The 19,466-nt window shown below is 35.7% G+C and overlaps 1 protein-coding gene across 18 annotated transcripts in view; it reads left to right on the plus strand.

The window, feature by feature from the left end:
- Positions 1–19,466, plus strand: part of DTNA (dystrobrevin alpha) — a 129,285-nt gene that overhangs the window by 97,950 nt on the left and 11,869 nt on the right. For 6 of the 18 annotated variants that reach the window (XM_087890539.1, XM_087890538.1, XM_087890534.1 and 3 more), the window contains 6 exons: positions 598–690; positions 6,998–7,085; positions 10,930–11,036; positions 11,923–12,036; positions 12,730–12,826; positions 18,917–19,076. In XM_087890539.1, coding sequence (XP_087746665.1) covers positions 598–690; positions 6,998–7,085; positions 10,930–11,036; positions 11,923–12,036; positions 12,730–12,826; positions 18,917–19,076 — 659 coding nt within the window. Of the gene's footprint in view, positions 1–597; positions 691–6,997; positions 7,086–10,929; positions 11,037–11,922; positions 12,037–12,729; positions 12,827–14,093; positions 14,115–18,916; positions 19,077–19,466 lie in introns of all 18 variants that reach the window. The other 12 variants (XM_034429718.3, XM_034429714.3, XM_034429715.3 and 9 more) reach the window with 3 other exon arrangements.

The raw sequence follows: 19,466 nt of genomic DNA on the forward strand, positions 1-19,466 counted from the left end.
TTTCCACTGAAAATCTAGCATATCAGCGAGATGATCCACCTTTAATCTTCTCTCTGGTACACTAGGTTGCCTTGTGTAAAGAATATTTTATGGGCACAAGTCTCTTCACATGTAATCTTCTGCATGCTGTTTGAAAGTTTTCATTCCTGGGAACCATTTAACATGACTGCTCTGCTTATAAAGATTAGCACTACAGTAAAATATCTGTTATCATTGAAATTGTTTCTGAATATATTTGCTTAGGATTTGCAGATATAATTAGCAACTTTTGTAAGATTTTCTTTTTTACATTATGCTTCATAGTAGCACTAATCCTAGGCTAGTTTGTGCATGTCCTTGAGCATCACTACCCTATTAAACTTTGTAGGTGGTCTGTATGTACTGTACTAGCAAATTGATACCTTTGCTCTATAGGCCTGCTATCTTAAGTTCTGTCCTGAGCTCTACCTGCAATGGTTGGGTTTGATAACAAACTGAAGAACATTTGACTGCGCATTTGTAAATTCCCATTTCGCACTCTTACTTGCTCCTGCTTTCTCTGTTTTATTTCTCTTTGTCTGTCCGGACTATACCCTCCTCCCCTCAACCCTATTTCAGGTTACAGTATAGCCTCGATGTTGCAGACAGGCTGGCTGATGAACATGTACTCATTGGGTTGTATGTCAACATGCTCCAGAACAACCCCTCACGGTTAGTGCAGGCTGGGTGCCTTGGTGGGGTCTCTAGAGAAGAGGGACACAAGCCTGATCATCCAATGGAGATTCCTCAACAATGGAGCAGATCTGACTTGATTGAACTGGTCTTCTCATTCCCTTTTATTACCACAGCATGCTAAATTTCATAAATAGTTGCCTTGATTAGAATTATTGCCATGAATATTGATTTGCATTAGTGTTTATGATGCAATCATTCATGTATTTATAAATATTATATTAAATGGGACTCATTTATCTTAGTAACATACTAATTGGGGTACAAAGAGCCTATGCGAGACAGTTTAGGAATATTTTATATGCTCTGAGTACACAAAAAATACTTGGTTGTAGCTCCCAACCCCTACAATATTTGCTGCCAAATTATAACTTTTAATTTTTTAAAAAATTAAGATTTTAAATTTACAAAGAGTAAATTATTAAATAAGAACTAATTATAATTATTTTTGAATATTTAATAGTATTAACTGTATTTTACAAATTTAATATACATTCAAGTTTTTATTTAGCCCTAGTACTTTACCCTGTACTTTACCCTGATCCTACTTTCTTTCTAGAATGTATCGATTCATGGGGAACTATAACTATCAGGTCAAAAAAATTTTCAAACTCCTGATCTACAAATACTGCACAGCATACTCTTTTTTTACATGGGAGTGACTTCTAAGCAAAAAATATATAACCTTTACTGAAAAAGCTGTGTTAAATACAGATTCAACAAACAGGTGTACTTGGAGAATTTGGGGATCAAACTGTTAACAGTAAAGTTACTGATAATTGTTTAAATTATGTTTTTAATGTGCAAGAGATTATTTTCCACTCTTTTTGTTATTTTATGTTTCACTTTAAGCTTGTGAAATAGATGCAATTGTTGATCAGGCATCTAATAATAGCCAAGATTTCTGCCTATTTCTTTCAACTCTAAAATCATTTAAATTAGATTGTATTAGATTTCCTCTTGAGAAAAGTGGGTAGGGGAGCGTTCAGTTATTAAAAGTGAATAAAATCGACATCAGTCAAAGTGGTACTTCATCATGGTCTCTGTGATTCATACTGTTGATCTATGTGTTTGCATACAGCCACACTGAGACTCATCTAGAGTTTATAGAATTCATTGGTAGGATCCCTGTCCCTTCACATACTGTGCAAGTAGACATAATCCCAGCTTTTCTGTTTTTCAGTTGTCACAACATCAGCACATTTGTCCTTGAACCGATCATCAAATTGTTTTATAAAAAAAAAAACAATTTGTCCTTTTTGAAGAGTGTTTTTTTAGCTTGCTTAATCTATTCTCATCTCGTCTTTAAAATACTTTAGAACTGTGCAAGGATCTTTATCTTCTCATCTCATCTGACTTTTGGTTTTACATCCCTAAGGATTCTTTTTCAAACATACCAGTATTGCTAGAGCAAAGTATCTCCTTCAGATAGGCATAAACTGGGTGCTTTTTTTTTTAACTTTGGTAAATCAAGTTGCCTTCCTTCTGGTTGACAAGCTCAGTGTTTTACACAAAAACAAGGTGATACAAAGTCCAGCTCCTACCCTGTTTTGTACTGTACTTTATAGATTGGGGTTTGGTCACTCCAACTTCATCCTGCTTGGAAGAAACAATATCCTACCCTCAACAACTCAGCCATACAGAACAGCCATAGTGAAAAATGTATCAGTTAGGTATGGCCATCATCAAATCACCCATGGGCAAAAAGTCTGTTTGCACTACAGACCACCAGGAACATAATGAGATCATTTGGCACCATTTTGCCTGGACCAGTAATTATTCCTGGTCTTTCAAGGACATATAAAATATAAAATATGTAAAACATTCTTCCCTAGCATCAGTCCAAGTGAATAGTCTCACTTTGCTATAAGATAGCTGAACATCAGTATGCCTTCAAATCTATATTCTTTGCATATGAGCAGCAACATTTGCAACATTCCTGCAAGCTATATTCCCAGGAGTCAGCCATCCACTCTTGCCCAGGACATTAGATTGGTCACCTCTCTCAGAGAGCTGCAATCTTTGGAAGGGCAATATCCTGTATGGTCATTATATGAAGATTAGATTTTCAGGTAAGCGTGTTTTTCATGCATGACTGTAAATCACAGAAAACATGATAAAACGTTTGGATATTTAGCTGTAATTTTCATTTTATAATAAAATAACAAAAGGTTATTGAAAGCATATGAATCTCTCCAGAGCTCTGGAAGAGATGAATTATCTGCACACTTTTATATCTGCATTCTGCCCTGCATAATATGGAAACAAGTCCATAACAATTGCTCCTATGGAGGATTTCTGGCAAGTCTGATATAGGGGAAGGATGATTGCCTTGCTATTGTTTAATTTCTCTGAAGCCTTCATGTTGCACATATAGAACTGTGTGCCAAGGTTGGGGGTAGAAGGCACTGTCCTTTGATGGTTCTCTTCTTTCCAAAAATTTCAGGAAGGTGGAGAAAAGTCTTAATTTTCTCTCTATTGGTACTGTATGTACATGAAGCTGCAGGGAGGTGAGGGATAATCCATTAGTTTGAAGTCAGGAATCATTCATATGCTGAAGATACTCACCTTTACATCTCAGCTACCAACTGAATAGGAGTGCCCCAGGCTCTAGATAGAGACAAACATGATTAAGTCTAATCCCGACACGTGGTATAGAAACATTGTGATTTCAGATAAATTTGATCTTTAATTCTGAATAGGATCATGTTTTGCCAGTCAGAATTGGCCCATAAAATAAAGTCCTTCTATTCTCATAGCTATTGCTTGATGAGGAGCAAGTAGCAGCTGTGAAAGGAGATTTTTCCCACAGTGCTGTCCTATGCATCAAGTATAATCTTTCCTCGAGAAGTTGTCCCAACTCATTTTTACTTATGCTTTGGTCACCTGTTGTTTGATTACTGCAATGCTTTTACATTGGACTGCCTTTAAAGATGACTTGAACAACTTCAGCTGGTCCAGAAAAAGTGGCTCAGACAGATTACTATTAATCAGTTCACAGTGTAACTGAGAATTGCACTGTTTACCAATTTGCTTCCTGGTGCAATTTAAGGTCCTGGTGATGTCGCTTTCATAGCACTATGTGTATCTTTGGAGCCGTGTATCCTCAATGATTTCTGATTATCTATTAAGATCAGGAAGAAAGCATTTTATCGCAGGCCCTTTTTCAGGGAGTGTCATCTGTAGAACCCATGACACAAGACTTCTTCAATTGATGCTCCTATTTCTGCAACACCATTCATCCAGATATTAGATTGGCTCTTGCGTTTCTGAGTTTTCAAAAACACCTGTTTTTGGCAGGCCTTTGGGACATATTGTTATCTTGTTCCTGCCTGCATAAGAAGTAGCTGCATGTGATCCCCGAGATCTTTGGGCTAACATTTTTATTTATTATTTTTAATTGGATTGCTGTATAGAACATGTACACCATTAGGAGTCTACTATGATTGGAGCCCAGCAAACAGTGAAATAGGCAGACACATTTGTTTATATCTGTATCTATATCTGTATCATCTATTTCTATATCTAATCTATATATCTCTATATCCATCCGTCTATTTATCTTTTCTAAGCCATATTGTGGTCTAATATGTAAACTCAGAATGCACCGACTTCCTTAAAGAAATGCTATTGGATGAAAAAATTAGAAATACATATTCTTAGAAATAAACAGCACAAGAAGTTCAGGATTTTGTATATTGTGAGGTCCTTTTTTGAATGGACTGAGAAGCATTAAAGTATTAGAATCAATGCACTTACTTCCTTAAAGAAATGCTGTTGGGTGAAAAAAATTATAAGAAATACGTATTCATAAAAATAAAACAGCACAAGAAGTTCAGAATTTTGTATATTATGTCCCCCCCCCTTTTTTTTTTAATGGATTGAGAAGCATTAAGGTATTAGGATCATCTAAGATGCCAGGAGAAACACTGGCCTGCTGTTATGTGTTATTTACCAGCAGTTACTGTATGAAGAATTCAGAATCTGAAGATATTCATAGTGTGGAGCTCCTTTGCTCATCTTAATCTATTAATATACATAGCCAAGCAGTCATTTGGGGATTTGATGATTTCAGAAATAAAATAGTTTGCTTCAGCTTGCTTTTAGCTGTTGTTTTTACACTGCCCCTCAGAGCACAGTGCCTTGTATTTATTGAAGTGTGGATATAATTTATCATGGCACATTAATAGACCTAAATCATCTGAACTGATTTAGAGCAAATTAGTCCCATTCTGTAATCTCACCATTGTATCAGTTGAGAAATAACTCATTTGTAACCCTGTCTTTCTTATTGTGTGTAAGCAAGATAAATTCGCATGTTCAGGTGTCACAGCACTAAAGGAATGGACTGATTTTATTTGGAGTTGCAGTATTTAGCTTTTCCTGCTGTTTTATTCCATCAAGCAGTCTTTTAGCTTTAAGAATTATGTGAATAATCTTTGGTCTGCTAGTGGGTTTTTTTGTTTTTTGTTTTTTGTTTTGCCTTGAAATATCTGGCAGTAAATTCTTCTTCCCGATTAGGTTGAAATGTAGTACAATTACTACCTCACTGAATAATTGCACCACCACCCCTTTCAGCTTAATGCATTATTACAACCCTTATTTGTGTTCTTTTATCTATCTGTTAATTATCTGTATGCATGCCCACACAATTTAGGCAGATACATTTTGGGGGAGAGTGATAAATAATGTCTTATTAAAGAACAAAATGTATCCCCCCATAGCCTACATCTGCATTCTCCATTCAGAATTTTCAGTGTTACTTCACCTGCTACTTAAAAGCTTAAGAAAATGTTATTTGCATACCTTTGTCTAATCTTAAGTTTAGAGCAGAAATGTTCAGGTTGAATATGTTACTATGGTCTCATAATCCTTATTTGCAACATTCCCTGACACTTTCCCACAACTCAATGAGGAAACCTGGGAAGCTTACAAGGGAAAAGTCAATGGGAATCATATGATTGCGGCTGATGGCCAGACTGTGGCAGAGGTTTGGACTTCCATTCTTTGTTTAGATGAGGAAATATATCTAAAAGGATGACCCAGCGGGTCACAAGTTGTCTAGTATATTATGGAAGCTTCATTACAGGTATAGACTCATTATCCTGAAAGTAATGTGAAATAGCTAAAATGTAGTTATTTCTCATTGTTACAAAAAAATTACCAGTATTATTACCTTACAATAGTGGCATACTAGAATGAAAAAAACTAAAAAGGGTGAAAAAAATGAATTTTTTAGTTTCTTTAAATCCAAATTATCATTGTTATGCTTTTACTTTACGAAAAAAGAAGATGCTTTGACTTTTAAATTTTGCTAGGAGAGGGGAAAATATTTGCTTTGAGAAATAGAAGTGACAGAATGATTTTAAATTTAGGAATGATGGCAAAAGTGCTAAGTTACCACTGCCTTTCAAAATAGATTCCTCCTGTGTATGTTGGATGGTATGATGATACGTGTATTATTTATTTATTTGTTTGTTCATTTATTTATGTCAAGTGCTTTTATGCTGCTTCAACCAACACAAATGTAAAATAATGTCAAAAATGTAATTAACAATAAGAAATAGGGAAATCCTAATACATTTGGAGTAGATATGGTTGAGTCATCTAGGAATATAAACAAAAAATCAAGATGATGGCCATTGGCCATGATAGCGCAGTTGAATCTCTATGTCTGGGGGGGAGGGGGATGGGGGAGAGAGATGATTTGCACAGAAAAATAGGTGGATCTTCAATCACACCATTGTAGCCACAATCTTGACATGTTTAAACCATACCCTGTAGACATCCTTTGTTCCAGCAAACTATTTCCAGCAGTGATCAATCAAAAACTTTTGACAAACCCCTACCAGGGTTGACAAAAAAAAAAAAGCTCCTTTTTTATAGGCATGCTGTTTCTGATTATGGCAGGTACTTTTTGATGGCATGATTGTAGCCTTTGGTTAATTTAATCACTATGAAATTGTGAAGTCACTAAACTTCAGTCACTTTGTAAAGTCGTTAAAGTCAGTAATTTGTACCCACTTCATCAGCTGGAAATTCCTCACATTACTTAATTTTCTTTTAATTGCTATCAAACTATTTCACTTGATCTAGGGATACAGGGTTATAGAAGAACATTATATGTCCATTTTCTCCCTCTTTTCCATGATTTTATTAATTTCTATCATGTCTCCTCTACCATCATCATCACAGATATCATTTCTCTGTATAAATTAAGGAGCATTTTCCTCTTAACATTTATATTAATGTTTTTTCATTGTTCCTTGCCCTTCTCCTATAACAGTTTACTTGAAAGCCCAAACCGTCTAGATGAAGAACATAGACTGATCGCCCGGTATGCAGCAAGACTGGCAGCAGAGACTACTTCATCAGTAAGTAATTTTAATTAGGGGGAAAGATATTTTATTTAAAAAAATACATATTGAAATGAAAACCTTTGCCAAGACAATCCTTGTAATTGCAGTCTGGCACATCTTACTCTAAAATTGGCTTTTCTCTTGGATGTGCTTGTTTGCATCTAATGGAACCTAAATCTAGTTAAACAAAAATTGGTACAAGCACCAGCCCTACCATTAGGAACGATGAGAAGATTAATAGTAGTGCAGACTTAGTAAATAGTTTGACAGTGTTGAGGGAATTACTTGTTTAGCAGAGTGATGGCGTTCGGGGAAAAACTGTTTTTGTGTCTAGTTGTTCTGGTGTGCAGTGCTCTAGAGCGTCATTTTGAGGATAGGAGTTGAAACAGTTTATATCCAGGATGTGAGGGGTCTGTAAATATTTTCACAGCCCTCTTTTTGACTCATGCAATATACAGGTCCTCAATGGAAGGCAGGTTGGTAGCAATTGTTTTTTCTGCAGTTCTAATTATCCTCTGAAGTCTGTGTCTGACTTGTTGGGTTGCAGAACCAAACCAAACAGTTATAGAGGTGCAGATGACAGATTCAATAATTCCTCTGTAGAACTGTATCAGCAGCTCCTTGGGCAGTTTGAGCTTTTTGAGTTGGCACAGAAAGAACATTCTTTGTTGTGCTTTTTTGATGACGTTTTTGATGTTAGCTGTCCATTTTAGATCTTGCGATATGGTAGGACCTAGAAATTTGAAGGTCTCTACTGTTTTCTACAACCTCTTCAAAGGTTGTAGAAAAATGCTTTCAAAAGGCTCTGACGATCCCAGCTGAGTTGCCTGATCGGCAGAGCCTTTTTTTTTTTAAATGCTTCTGACGATCAGGCAACTCAGCTTGGATCATCAGAGGCTTTTAAAAGAAAAAATGCCTCTGAGCTTCGATCGTCAGAGGCATTTAAAAGAAAAAAAAGGTTTTTTTCTTTTAAATGCCTCTGACGATCCAAGCTGAGTTGCCTGATCATCAGAGGCATTTTTTCTTTTAAATGCCTCTGACGATCCAAGCTGAGTTGCCTGATTGTCAGAAGCATTTACAAACTCTTCGCCGAAGAGGTTGTAGAAAAAATGGTTTTAAAAGTAAAAAAAAATAAATGGTCACCCCCACCCAGTCACATTACCCCCCCCCCACCAAGCCACGCCCACAGAACCAGTACTAACAAATTTTAGATTTCACCACTGCTTCACATTCTTAGTTTCTGCTTTTGGAAAATATTTAGGCCCTTCAGTGTCTTATAGCTGTAAATTTTTATGCTTTTAAGTTATGCTATTTCATTATTCAGTGTTTTGTTATTTTAGCATTGCTTTTCAAATTGTATTTTTGCTCTTAAAAACAGAGTCTGAATTTATATGTAAAATAAACAAATGACAATTATTAGAACCAATAACAAAATTAATAAGAGCTAGCAAATTCTAAAGAACAAAACAAATTGTCCTATTAAAAGTCTTCTGTGAGATTAAAAAAAAATCTCACTTCTTGCTTTGCACACAGTCTTTGGTGTTGCTAAGGCTGGGCTTTTGAGATTATTTGTCTTTGCTTCTTTTTTTCTTTCAAGGCTTTAAGAGAGCACCAAGCTTCATTCACTTAATTTCTTTGTAGTATTAGAAAATAGACTTCTTGTCTTAAAGAAAAAAACAAATGGTAGCTTTGGGAGGTGCCCACTGATGCAGATGCAATATCTAAGTATAAACTAAGAGCTTTGGAGATTTGATATTGCAGGGACAACAAAGGGAGAAGCTCACCCAGCAATGTAGCTTTGGGGTAAAAGGGCCTTCATTGAGCAGGTAGGCTTTCTTCTTCTTTCACTCCTGTGTGCTTTGAAATTTCTCTGACACATATTGAAGCTGCCTTAGCTATTCTGTGCCTCAAAAAAATGATCTATACTTTATTGTTAAGTTTGGAGTTGGTTTGGAAAGCCTTGAATCAATATAATATATATTATACCTCAGGTAAACAAAGAACAATATGTAGTCACCCATGCAATGTGCAGAATAAATTCTTGCCACAAGCAAGTTATTGATTATACAGCAACTCATTCGATGACATTAGGCAATGGATGATTGCCTAATACTATAGTGAAACTTGTTTTCCACTATGAACTTATTTTAATTCCTCAAAGAGTCTTCTGGTCATTCCCTCAGATTTAATTAATTTCCTTCACTTTTTGTGATATTTTTGAATCTTTTTAGGGTAGTGGAATATGTGTGTGGGTGTCCACCATGCATACCTGCATCATTGTGTATGTACCTCATTTGCCTGTGCTTTCTTATTAGAAGCATTATATAAGGAGTTCCCTTAAGAGGCTGTTCCTTAAGATTTAACTTCAAGCCTAGAAAATCAAAAGAAGACACAGATGACTGAATAGATTATAATATAAGGTACTCCTAAGGCAGCTGCAGCAATTTTGTACCCCATCTATGAGAGATTTGGTTTCACCAAATTGTTGTTCTTTGAGGGGAAAAAGCCTAGAAAACTGCTTCTGGTAATTGCTGTTGCTCTTTCCCCCCACCCCCCACCCTCCTTCAGCAGTAGAAGAAATATTACATACTAGGTATAATTATCTCTCAGTAAAGTGTTAATTGTGCAACTAGCAATTGGCAGTATCATAGAAAATAATTTTTAATTACTTAGCAATTGGATTGCACTGGCCAGAAAGAAAAACAAATTTTAACTGAACGTAACTTAATGAAGTCTACTTGACCTCTTTGCCATAGGTTGAGTTTTCCTCTTGCTTTTTAATTCTTAATTTTCTGAATTACCTATCATATAGATTCATCATTACCTACAATCATATAGATTTCTCCTCAAAAGTATATTCCTTTGAGTTTAATAAAATTATAAGAATCTCCATTTACTTGCCCTACCCCAACCAAGTCAGCAGAGGTTGCTTTAACTTATATTTGATGCTGACACTTTCTTTTTTCCATATCACTTCCAGCCACTCTAGCACTCTCCTTCTTGACTATTTACTCTCAAGAGGAAGCAGTTGTATCTGGCCAAGAATTTAGTCAGCAGACCCTCCTGGCTTTCTTACTAGTGAAAGAAAACTGTAGGTTACAATTTAGGGACCTCTAGACGTTTGTTTGGTTGTATGTGCCTATTATATCCACTTACAGTGGGTATAGCATTACAGCTTAAAGCAGAGTATTGTCTGTTGTGTTTTAATTTTACTATCTGTCCACCATTTCACTGCTTTATAAAACAAAAGGCTCCTTCACACAGACTTAAAGAGCCGCGGTGGCACAGTGGTTAAAGTGCAGTACTGCAAGCAACTTCTGCTGCCTGCCGACTGCCTGCAATTTGGCAGTTCGAATCTCACCAGGCTCTAGGTTGACTCAGCCTTCCATCCTTCCGAGGTTGGTAAACTGAGGACCCAGATTGTTGGGGGCAATATGCTGACTCTGTAGACCATGTAGAGAGAACTGTAAAGCACTGTGAAGTGATATATAAATTTAAATGCTATTGCTATTAAATACAAATATGTTTTATTTAGCTCACAATGTCTATGGAAGCATCCTAGTTCCGCCCTTACTCTAGATGGGTAAGATTTCTATTAAAATTTGCCAGTTGTTACAGTTACACTATAAATTACAAGCAAAGTTATTATCATCTATGTTACCATAGAGGTGAAACGAGAGAAATTACATATTTGTCAAATATATAATGTGAAATCTCAGCTAAAGTAAATTTTGAAACCAGGGACTTATGCTTATGGACAATATACTTAGATATACTAAGGAAAAATACTACCGTTTTCTTCCTTTAAATAATATTTATTTACATATATATGTGGTAACATGTTCAATCTGTTTTACAGCAGCCACAACAGCAACCACAACAAAGAGGCACTCCAGATATTTCATTCTCTATTGATGCAAATAAGCAACAACGACAGCTTATTGCAGAACTTGAAAATAAGAACAGGTAAAGTCCCAAAACCTACATTAATCCAAATGTATGTCTGTGGACAAAACATATTGCATATATAGTTGATATCAAAGCAAAATTCACAACATTGCATATAAGGAAACCCACAGATACATTACAGGTGACCATCATACAGAAGAGTTTATTTGTTTTCTTTGCCATAACATTATTACACTTAGTATTTTAAAATATACATTTAAGATTTTTGTGATAGAAATCTGTCATCTCTTTTCTTCAGAAAACAAATGATTTAATAAGGTGAGAGAAAGAAAGAAAATAGCAGTGTTGAAGGAAAAATAATATGCTAATATTACAATAAAACCAGTTTACTATAGTGGTTAAGGCACCAGTTTAGAAACCATGAGATCTAGTGCCATATTAGGCATGAAGCCAGCCATTTTTATCTTATAATGGTTAATCTTTCAGCCTTGTGAAGTGACTAATGCAGAGGTCTTCAAACTTGGCAGCTTTAAGACTTGTGGACTTCAACTCCCAGAATTCTCCAGCCAGGGAGTTGAAGTCCACAAGTCTTAAAGCTGCCAAGTTTGAGGACCCCTGTTCTAATGCGTGTGCTGGTGATTGACAGCCCTAGTTCTGATCAATTTTTGCAGTGTTTTTCTCGGGCAGCAACTTCTTTGAATTACATCTGTGGCAATTTTTGAAGAGTTCCCAGATGGAGGGCAAAGGGTTGGTTGTCAAAAAAGCAGCTTTAAACGTTTAAAAGCTTCTCTGCTATGAATTGCTTGCTAAGATCCAGAAGTTTATCCATAAATATCTCAAATTAGTTAACATTATTTGCAATGTTCTGTGTTAAACAACTTTTCTCATGGGAAAAAAAATCATACTTATCACTGTTTTTTAATTTTCTCTCTTCCTATGCCAGAGAAATCTTACAAGAGATTCACAGGCTGCGGCTTGAACATGAGCAGGCATCTCAGACCACACCAGAAAAGGCAGCACAAAACCCTACGCTCCTGGCAGAACTTCGCCTCCTGAGGTAAATATGCGAATGAAATATGGGGAGGTAGAGATATGTCACATTTAGCATAACACCTCTTGCCTGTTTTGTTTAATTCCGTGTAAAACCGTTTATTTTGGGTAAGAAATAATTACCATTTTTAAACTTACAAGCGAGAATATTCATTATTTTAATATTCCAATGAAAGCACACATCCTTTTGTAGAGCTACTTTCGTTAACATTTTGAATACAAATAAGAGTTATCCTTAGTTTATCACCAAGATTGAATAAAACTAGTTGTTCTGTTCAAAGAGCCAAAAGAAATATGCATAGTTTAATGTCCAGTTTAAAATGGACATAGAGCCAGTGCAAGACTATATATTACGATTAAAATGTTAGACTTAGCCTAAGGAGACACAGTTCTTGCTCACTGGATGGCTTTGTATCAAATCCATTTTGCAGAGTTATTTTTGTGGAGATAAAATTAATGAAGACCCCCTAAGGCACTCTATACTGTCAGAGGAATGGTAAAAGTAAAACATGCTGACATGTTTATGAATAGAGAATTATTGCTGTTGTTCCCGCCAGTTCATGTCTAAGTTTGGAAGACCCGTCCACATAGGAATTCAAGTACAGTTCTTATATTCAGATTGTCATATACCTCAGATGCAAATGCAGACTTTCTGCTCCATGTTTATGCACTGCTTTCATCTTCACTGCCTGCTGTTTAGACAGAGGAAAGACGAGTTGGAACAGAGAATGTCAGCTCTTCAGGAAAGCCGAAGAGAACTCATGGTTCAGTTAGAAGGCCTCATGAAACTACTCAAGGTAAAATGTTCCAGCACTGTATTAAGCAAAATAGGTCTATAAAATTGCAATAAAAAAGGAAGGCAGTACACTATTATTATGGTATCATCATTCCATTCTATAGATAGGCAGAGAGGTTTGTGGTCAGATATGTTCCTCGCTTGCTACAGCAATCATTTGCTTCTGTTCTCTAAATAAAAATCATATAATTGCATTATCTTACTACTCTGTGACCTGCAGCTTGATTGTTACCATAAAACAGCCTGAATTGAGTTTATTTGGTGGTCTTTTTCTGCAAATAAAGAATTACCTCCTTGCTCCTTGAAGATAGTAAATGCTGTTAAGAATCTAATTTATATGTCTTTTGTCAATCTCTTCAGCACAAGTAATCTGAACAATGATTAATATAAAAGTATTAATGCTCCTGAGAAGAAAATAAGCTGAGAGGTAGCTATGTGTAATTATTTGGAATTCTTGAAAATATAACATTTTAGACCTGGCTTAAACTGGTAAAAGCCCTCCTTGATTTACAACAGATAAACTGTGAAGATGAGGAGGATTTGATCCTGGTACTCTTAGAATAGAATCACAGCAATTATTCAGTGAAATGGCTATTAGGCAGTTTTCCTGCATCTTATATTCATTATGTCTCTGAATGTTAAAATTTGGAGTAAATTTTCTTTGGGCACTGAATTTTCAGGAAAAAAATTGAAAACATAAATGCTACTAGGGCATAAATACTGAATCCGGAAGACTGGTTCCGAAAGTAGTCAAGCAGATATTTGAAGAATGGAAATGTGCATCTAAAAGAGTTCAACCTAGTCTTCAGAGCTATTTGCAAGGAGTCAGCCCAAACTACTAGCAGGAAAAAATCTGTCCCTTCCCTTGGAATCTGCTAAGTAAGAAAGAAATGATTAAAGAGATGAAAAGTTAAAGAGGAGTAATGGAGACTGAAGTTGATGAGGAAAAGGTACTGCCCCAAGATAGTACCTTTAGGTTATGCTCCAAGCATGCAACTCCCAACTTTTCTCCCATAAAGTAATATGGCTTTAAGACAAAAAAAAAAAAAGCTGTTTAATAACTGTACCGACAGGGCATGAAGGCATTGATAATATTTATTATTCTCTTCTGTTAATATTTATGTTGCCACCTCCTCCCAAAATTGCAATAGTTTCACACTGTTGCTGGCAATAGCACTTATGTTTTGTTGCACTGCAGTTCACTTCTCTTTTATCTTCTTCTCTAAAGTTAGAATAATCTAATTCATGGTCATCCCATTTTTCTTTAGGAAGAAGAATTGAAGCAGGGAGTAAGTTATTTAGCCTGTCAATGTCACTAACACATAGGTACCGGTAGTATTCTTGTGATCCAAATGTGTGCTGTAAATCCACATACATAAAATATGTATATTGCTGTGGTCAACTAAACAACACTAGTATATTGCATGCCTTTAACCATTTATCTAAGGAATTAAGGTATTATATTCAATGAAATAGTTTCTTGAGATGTTGCTAAAAAAGTAAGAGATATGCACGGCTTTCTACTGACTTAAAAGCACTTTGTCATTAAATAGTAATAACCCTATGCAATACAAACCATAGTAGTATATGAGTCCTATAGTGCAGGAATATTCATGTTGCTGATAAATATACTTGATGTGCCTGATTTTATTTCTCCAAATAAATCCCTTGTAATAACTCCTAAAAAGTAAGGCAATAAGAGCTTTACAGAATCAGGCAAAGTCCCATCTGGTCTAAGAGTCAGTTCACATTTTTCTTTCCCAAGACCGCATGCAAGCTAATAATTCAAGAAAAATTTCAAACATAGATTCGTAAAGATTTTTTTTTTCTGTTAAGACACAATTTGCATGCCCTTTGTAATTTTATTAATATCAGTGAATAACTAACTCCATTGGTTTACTAAACCGTAGTATAATAATTGGTCAAGAGGTACTGTGAGAGGTTTTCCATTATAACAAAGCTGAACTTTGATTTTTGGTTCAGTGCAATTGAAGGCATAGTCGCTCACTGTTGTGACCAAGGCCCGAGTAGTGATTACCAAACACAATTCAGTCCTCAACAAACTTATTTTATTAAAAGAGCTGAGAATTAATTCATTCTCAGCATAGTCCAAAACAAAATTCTAAATAACCAGTCCGTAGGCCTTATCACCAACCTTTGATGTCTTTGGCAACAACCCCACAAAGTTCAAGAGACACTGACAAGAAGCACGGGAATCAATGTTGCTTTTCTACAAAGAACCCAACGGCTCATTGCTGCTCTTTTAAGCCTTATGAAAATGCCCAATCATCTTCTGGCCTTACTCCCAAGATGTCCTTTTTTTTCAGCTACTCTTGCCTTCTGGCAGCTCTTCTCATGCATGCACTAGGAACAGGCTCCTCCTGTTCCTCTGCCTCTCTGCTGTCCACCTCTGGAGGCTCCATAGTCAGTGCATCACTACCAGATGGCCCTGGCCCCATCTCTGCCTCCGGCGCAGAGCCCTTGTCCAGGACTTCTCCTGACTCCAGGACTGGCCCATTGTCCTCCCCAGCCTCCTCACTGTCCAACTCAGCTGCCAGGTCTGCAGGCTGCTGGCTGACCACAACACTCATTGACAAAAGACAAAGTAGTAGCACTGAGTCACTGTTATGTCAATATCTGCTTCTCATTATATCATGGTAAAATGTATTTTGGAGCAAAGAATGCTTAATATGACAAAATGTAAAATAATTGCATTGTTGTGATTTTTTGGAGTAAAAGAATTGGGAAAAGTAGAATCAGTTTCATAAACATATGAAATATTAAGGTCAGTATGATACTGTTTTACGTTCTTTAATGTATTCTGTTTAAGCATGCAGCAATAATTATAGAGCATCTTGAAATCTACATTAATTTAAACACAGAATGATTCAATTGCTATGGTGAAATGTTTTACACTAGTTTTCAAGTTCAAAAATTGTGTTCAAGGAACATGGGAAATACCATGTATCTCCCTTTCTTAATGATTTTGTATGTTTTAACTCCAGTATCAACCCCATCATTGATATCTTAAGAGGGAGTTGTCCTTTAAGGTGTAACTCCTGCCTATGATGGCTCATATCATGATAATGATATCAATTCATATAGATACAGTCATGATGTAGCTGGCAACACTTGTTTTTTTATTTTCTTTGTTTTAAATTATCTATAACCTCTTTCATAAAAATATCCAAGGAGCTAATCATAATAAACATCCAGCCAACCAGAAGAAGTAGAACTGGAAGAAAAAGTATATAATACCCTGTTACAGGAAGAATAAAGCTAAGCCACTCTTTATTTCATTTTGATCCAAGTAAGAACAGATGTTCAGCAACATTTCATTATAACCTGCTCTGAGTACGTTTTACATACCACTATTGGTGGCAGAAATCAAATGGCAAATGAATGGCATTCCATTTATATGTGCATTTCAATATTGTAGAGTTGCTTGTGTATATATTACCCTCATAGCAGCTTTCCCCAGTCTTATTTCTGCATGGGTTGACATTACACGTCTTAGCATTCTCCTCCAATGCCCATGACGGTTGGGAAATCCGAATCCCTCCAAGACCGCAACTGCAGCATCACTTTCACAGATTTGAAGCATACTCATTTCTTTAGCTGTTTCTAGTCAATTTCAATACAAAACTCTATTCTTTCTATCTTTAAACCTGCCTCTTTGCAAGCACTGTGGTGCTATGTCACAAAAGTATGTGAAAAAATCAACAGGAAGAGAGTTTTATGTCAGTTACATGTGTTGTGAGAAACATCTATTTTTACCCCTATTTGCACACTCTTTTAGAGGACGAACATTTATAACATTACAGAAGTTTTATATTATGTATCAATATATTATATGGTATATATAAATAGTGTATAAAACATGGTATGTAAATCATGTATCAATCTATTTACATCAGGGGTGGGTTCTACTTACCTTTACTACTGGTTCGCAGTAGGAGCGATGACCCATGATGATGTCATGGCAGGTGGGCGAGCCTCCCGCCGGTTTTACTACCGGTTCTATAGAACCGGACAGAACCGGGAGCAACCCACCACTGATTTACATGGTATATGATATTATTATGCATGAGCCTACAGTTAGATTCACACTGGTGGAAACTTAATAATTCAACTCCTAACCAAGGCCCTAAGAATTATTAAGGTAGAGTCTAAGAATATGGACTGTTCCAAGCAGGGTGGAGTTTTTTGAGAAGTACTCAATATTTCCATATATTGAGGAAGTCCTTTTGGTATAACTTTGAAGGCTCCAATCACAATTGATATAACAACAAATTTCTTTTTCCATAAGTGTTCAACTTTGATCTACAAGTCCTAATATTTCATAATTGTTTTCAATTATTTTTTCCTCAATCCTAGCATTACCTGGATTAACAACATTGGTGAACTAGACTTTCTTCTTTTTAGTAACTATTATATTAGGCATGCTATGAGTAAGATGCCTGTTTGTTTGGCTCTTAAAGTCTCATAAAATCTTAACCCGCTCATTTTCCAAAACCTTTTCAATTTGATGGCCCCAGAAATGTCTATTACATTCAAATCCAAATCTCTAGCAAAGTTTCCAGTGAATAATTATAGAAATCCAGTCATGACATCACTTGTAGGCTGTGAAATTTTGCTGCAGCAGTAATCAAATGGTCAATTGTTTCATCCTTTTTACTATAAAGGTGACATTTGCTGTTGTTTGTTACATGTTCATACAATTAGTCTTTTTGAGCTGCTAAAATAAAGCCTTCAGTTTCTTTCTTTAACATTCCTGATATTAATCAAATCCACGAAGGATTTTTTTTAAATCAGCTTTTCTTTCTGATTTTCCTTCTATATCTTTCAAGTATTGGCCATTTAACAAATCATTTTTCAGTAATTATGGTTCATTGCAGTCAACTACATAGACTGTGCAACAAGCCATAATATTAATAATTGAAAAATGGCATAGTATTATTATTATTTCCTGTATTCATAAAATGATGTTCCCTAAACATTTCAGAATTATTAAGGTATTTTGTGTAGGTTACTGATTACAAAATTCTGTATTATGAGTTATCCTAGTTTCCAGCAGAGGGAGCTATATACCAAAGACAAAAAACAGTTAACTATATTTTGTATTAAGAATGCCATATGCTAAATAAATAAATAAATGTATTAAGAATGGGGGGAAGAGAGTAAATGTAAACATTTGTCTGATTACATTGCCTACATATAATATGAATAAGATACAGCAAGAAAATACATTAAATGTGTCTGCATGATAAGGAAACAAGTACGGTAATTGTTATGTGAATTTGATTAAACTACATTAAAAAGGGTTAGGGTTAGAGAGTAATGGCAATTTCTAAACTGGATTCTGACTTCTGTCCAATATGTACCAGAACATCTCTCATCTGTATGGAGTAGGATACCTGGAATAGAGCATTGCCTGCTTTTTAGTTCAGAGGTCATGAGACTCCAAATTTTAATTTCCATTCCCACAACATAAGATATGGGACCATTGATGACATAGAAATACTCAGTTCCATGGAAAGTAATAAAAACATCCCTATGACAACTTTACTTACTTTATCAGTTTTATTACTTTACCTCTAAGTTCTAACATAACATAAGCCAAAGAATTCAATACCTCTTTTGTCATGACTCAACAGTGATGTCCAACAGTTTTCTCCATTGCTGCTGCCAGGTAACTAAGACGAAAGACAAACATAATTACTACTTGTTGTTGTTGTTGTTGTTTAACTTTCGGACAACTGGAAAAAGAAAACATCAAAAAGAAATACATTTTTGCTATTTCAGCTGGGACAATTTAAAATTAATGTCAATGTGATCTTTAGGACCCTGGGCAAGTTCACCAATCCCTTTTCCCTATGTTTCTGATTGTCTCTGTTTTAGCATATGTGCTTTTGGTTCTAGGAACGAACAGCGTATTGATTCATTCATTTTCCATCAGGATGGTAATACTATCCAGCATGGGCATATTCTGATTATTTTCTATAGCAGAGAAATAATTGGAGATGGTGGGACAGAAATGTCTTTTTCTCTACTTCATCCTGAACCACTCATGGCTTCCTTTTCCCCCTAGACCCAAGGGGCAGGCTCTCCTCGTTCGTCTCCCAGCCACACAATCAGTCGGCCAATCCCAATGCCTATCAGATCTGCATCTGCCAGCTCAACTCCAGCCCACACACCACAAGATTCTCTGACAGGGGTGGGAGGAGATGTGCAAGAAGCCTTTGCCCAAGGTAATGGTTCAAACCGTCCTCTGTTGAAAAATTGATAATCGTAGCTTCTTTCCTCATTGCATATCTACTAAACTCTCTGAAAAGAGTTTTTTCTTAAAATAATTAAGTAATTCAAAGCTTACGTTTGGGACAAGTAAATGTAATTCTGTCATGAATTGTCAAGGACAATTCATGACAGACTAGAGCAGAAATGAAAAAAATAACATTAGTTTTTATTGCTGCATAATAAAATAATAGGAGAAAAAAATTCTTCCAATAATATCCCGCTTTCTAAATTATCTGCAATGGACACAGCATCTTTTATTGGCAAATGTACATAGAGATGCATTTTATTCTCAGACAATAGCAATTGTACTTACTTATAATGTGTTATTATAAGCTGTGATTTGT

The sequence above is a fragment of the Pantherophis guttatus genome, chromosome 3 (assembly GCF_059756535.1).
Source record: "Pantherophis guttatus breed Tessera chromosome 3, ASM5975653v1, whole genome shotgun sequence".
Lineage (NCBI taxonomy): Eukaryota > Metazoa > Chordata > Lepidosauria > Squamata > Colubridae > Pantherophis > Pantherophis guttatus.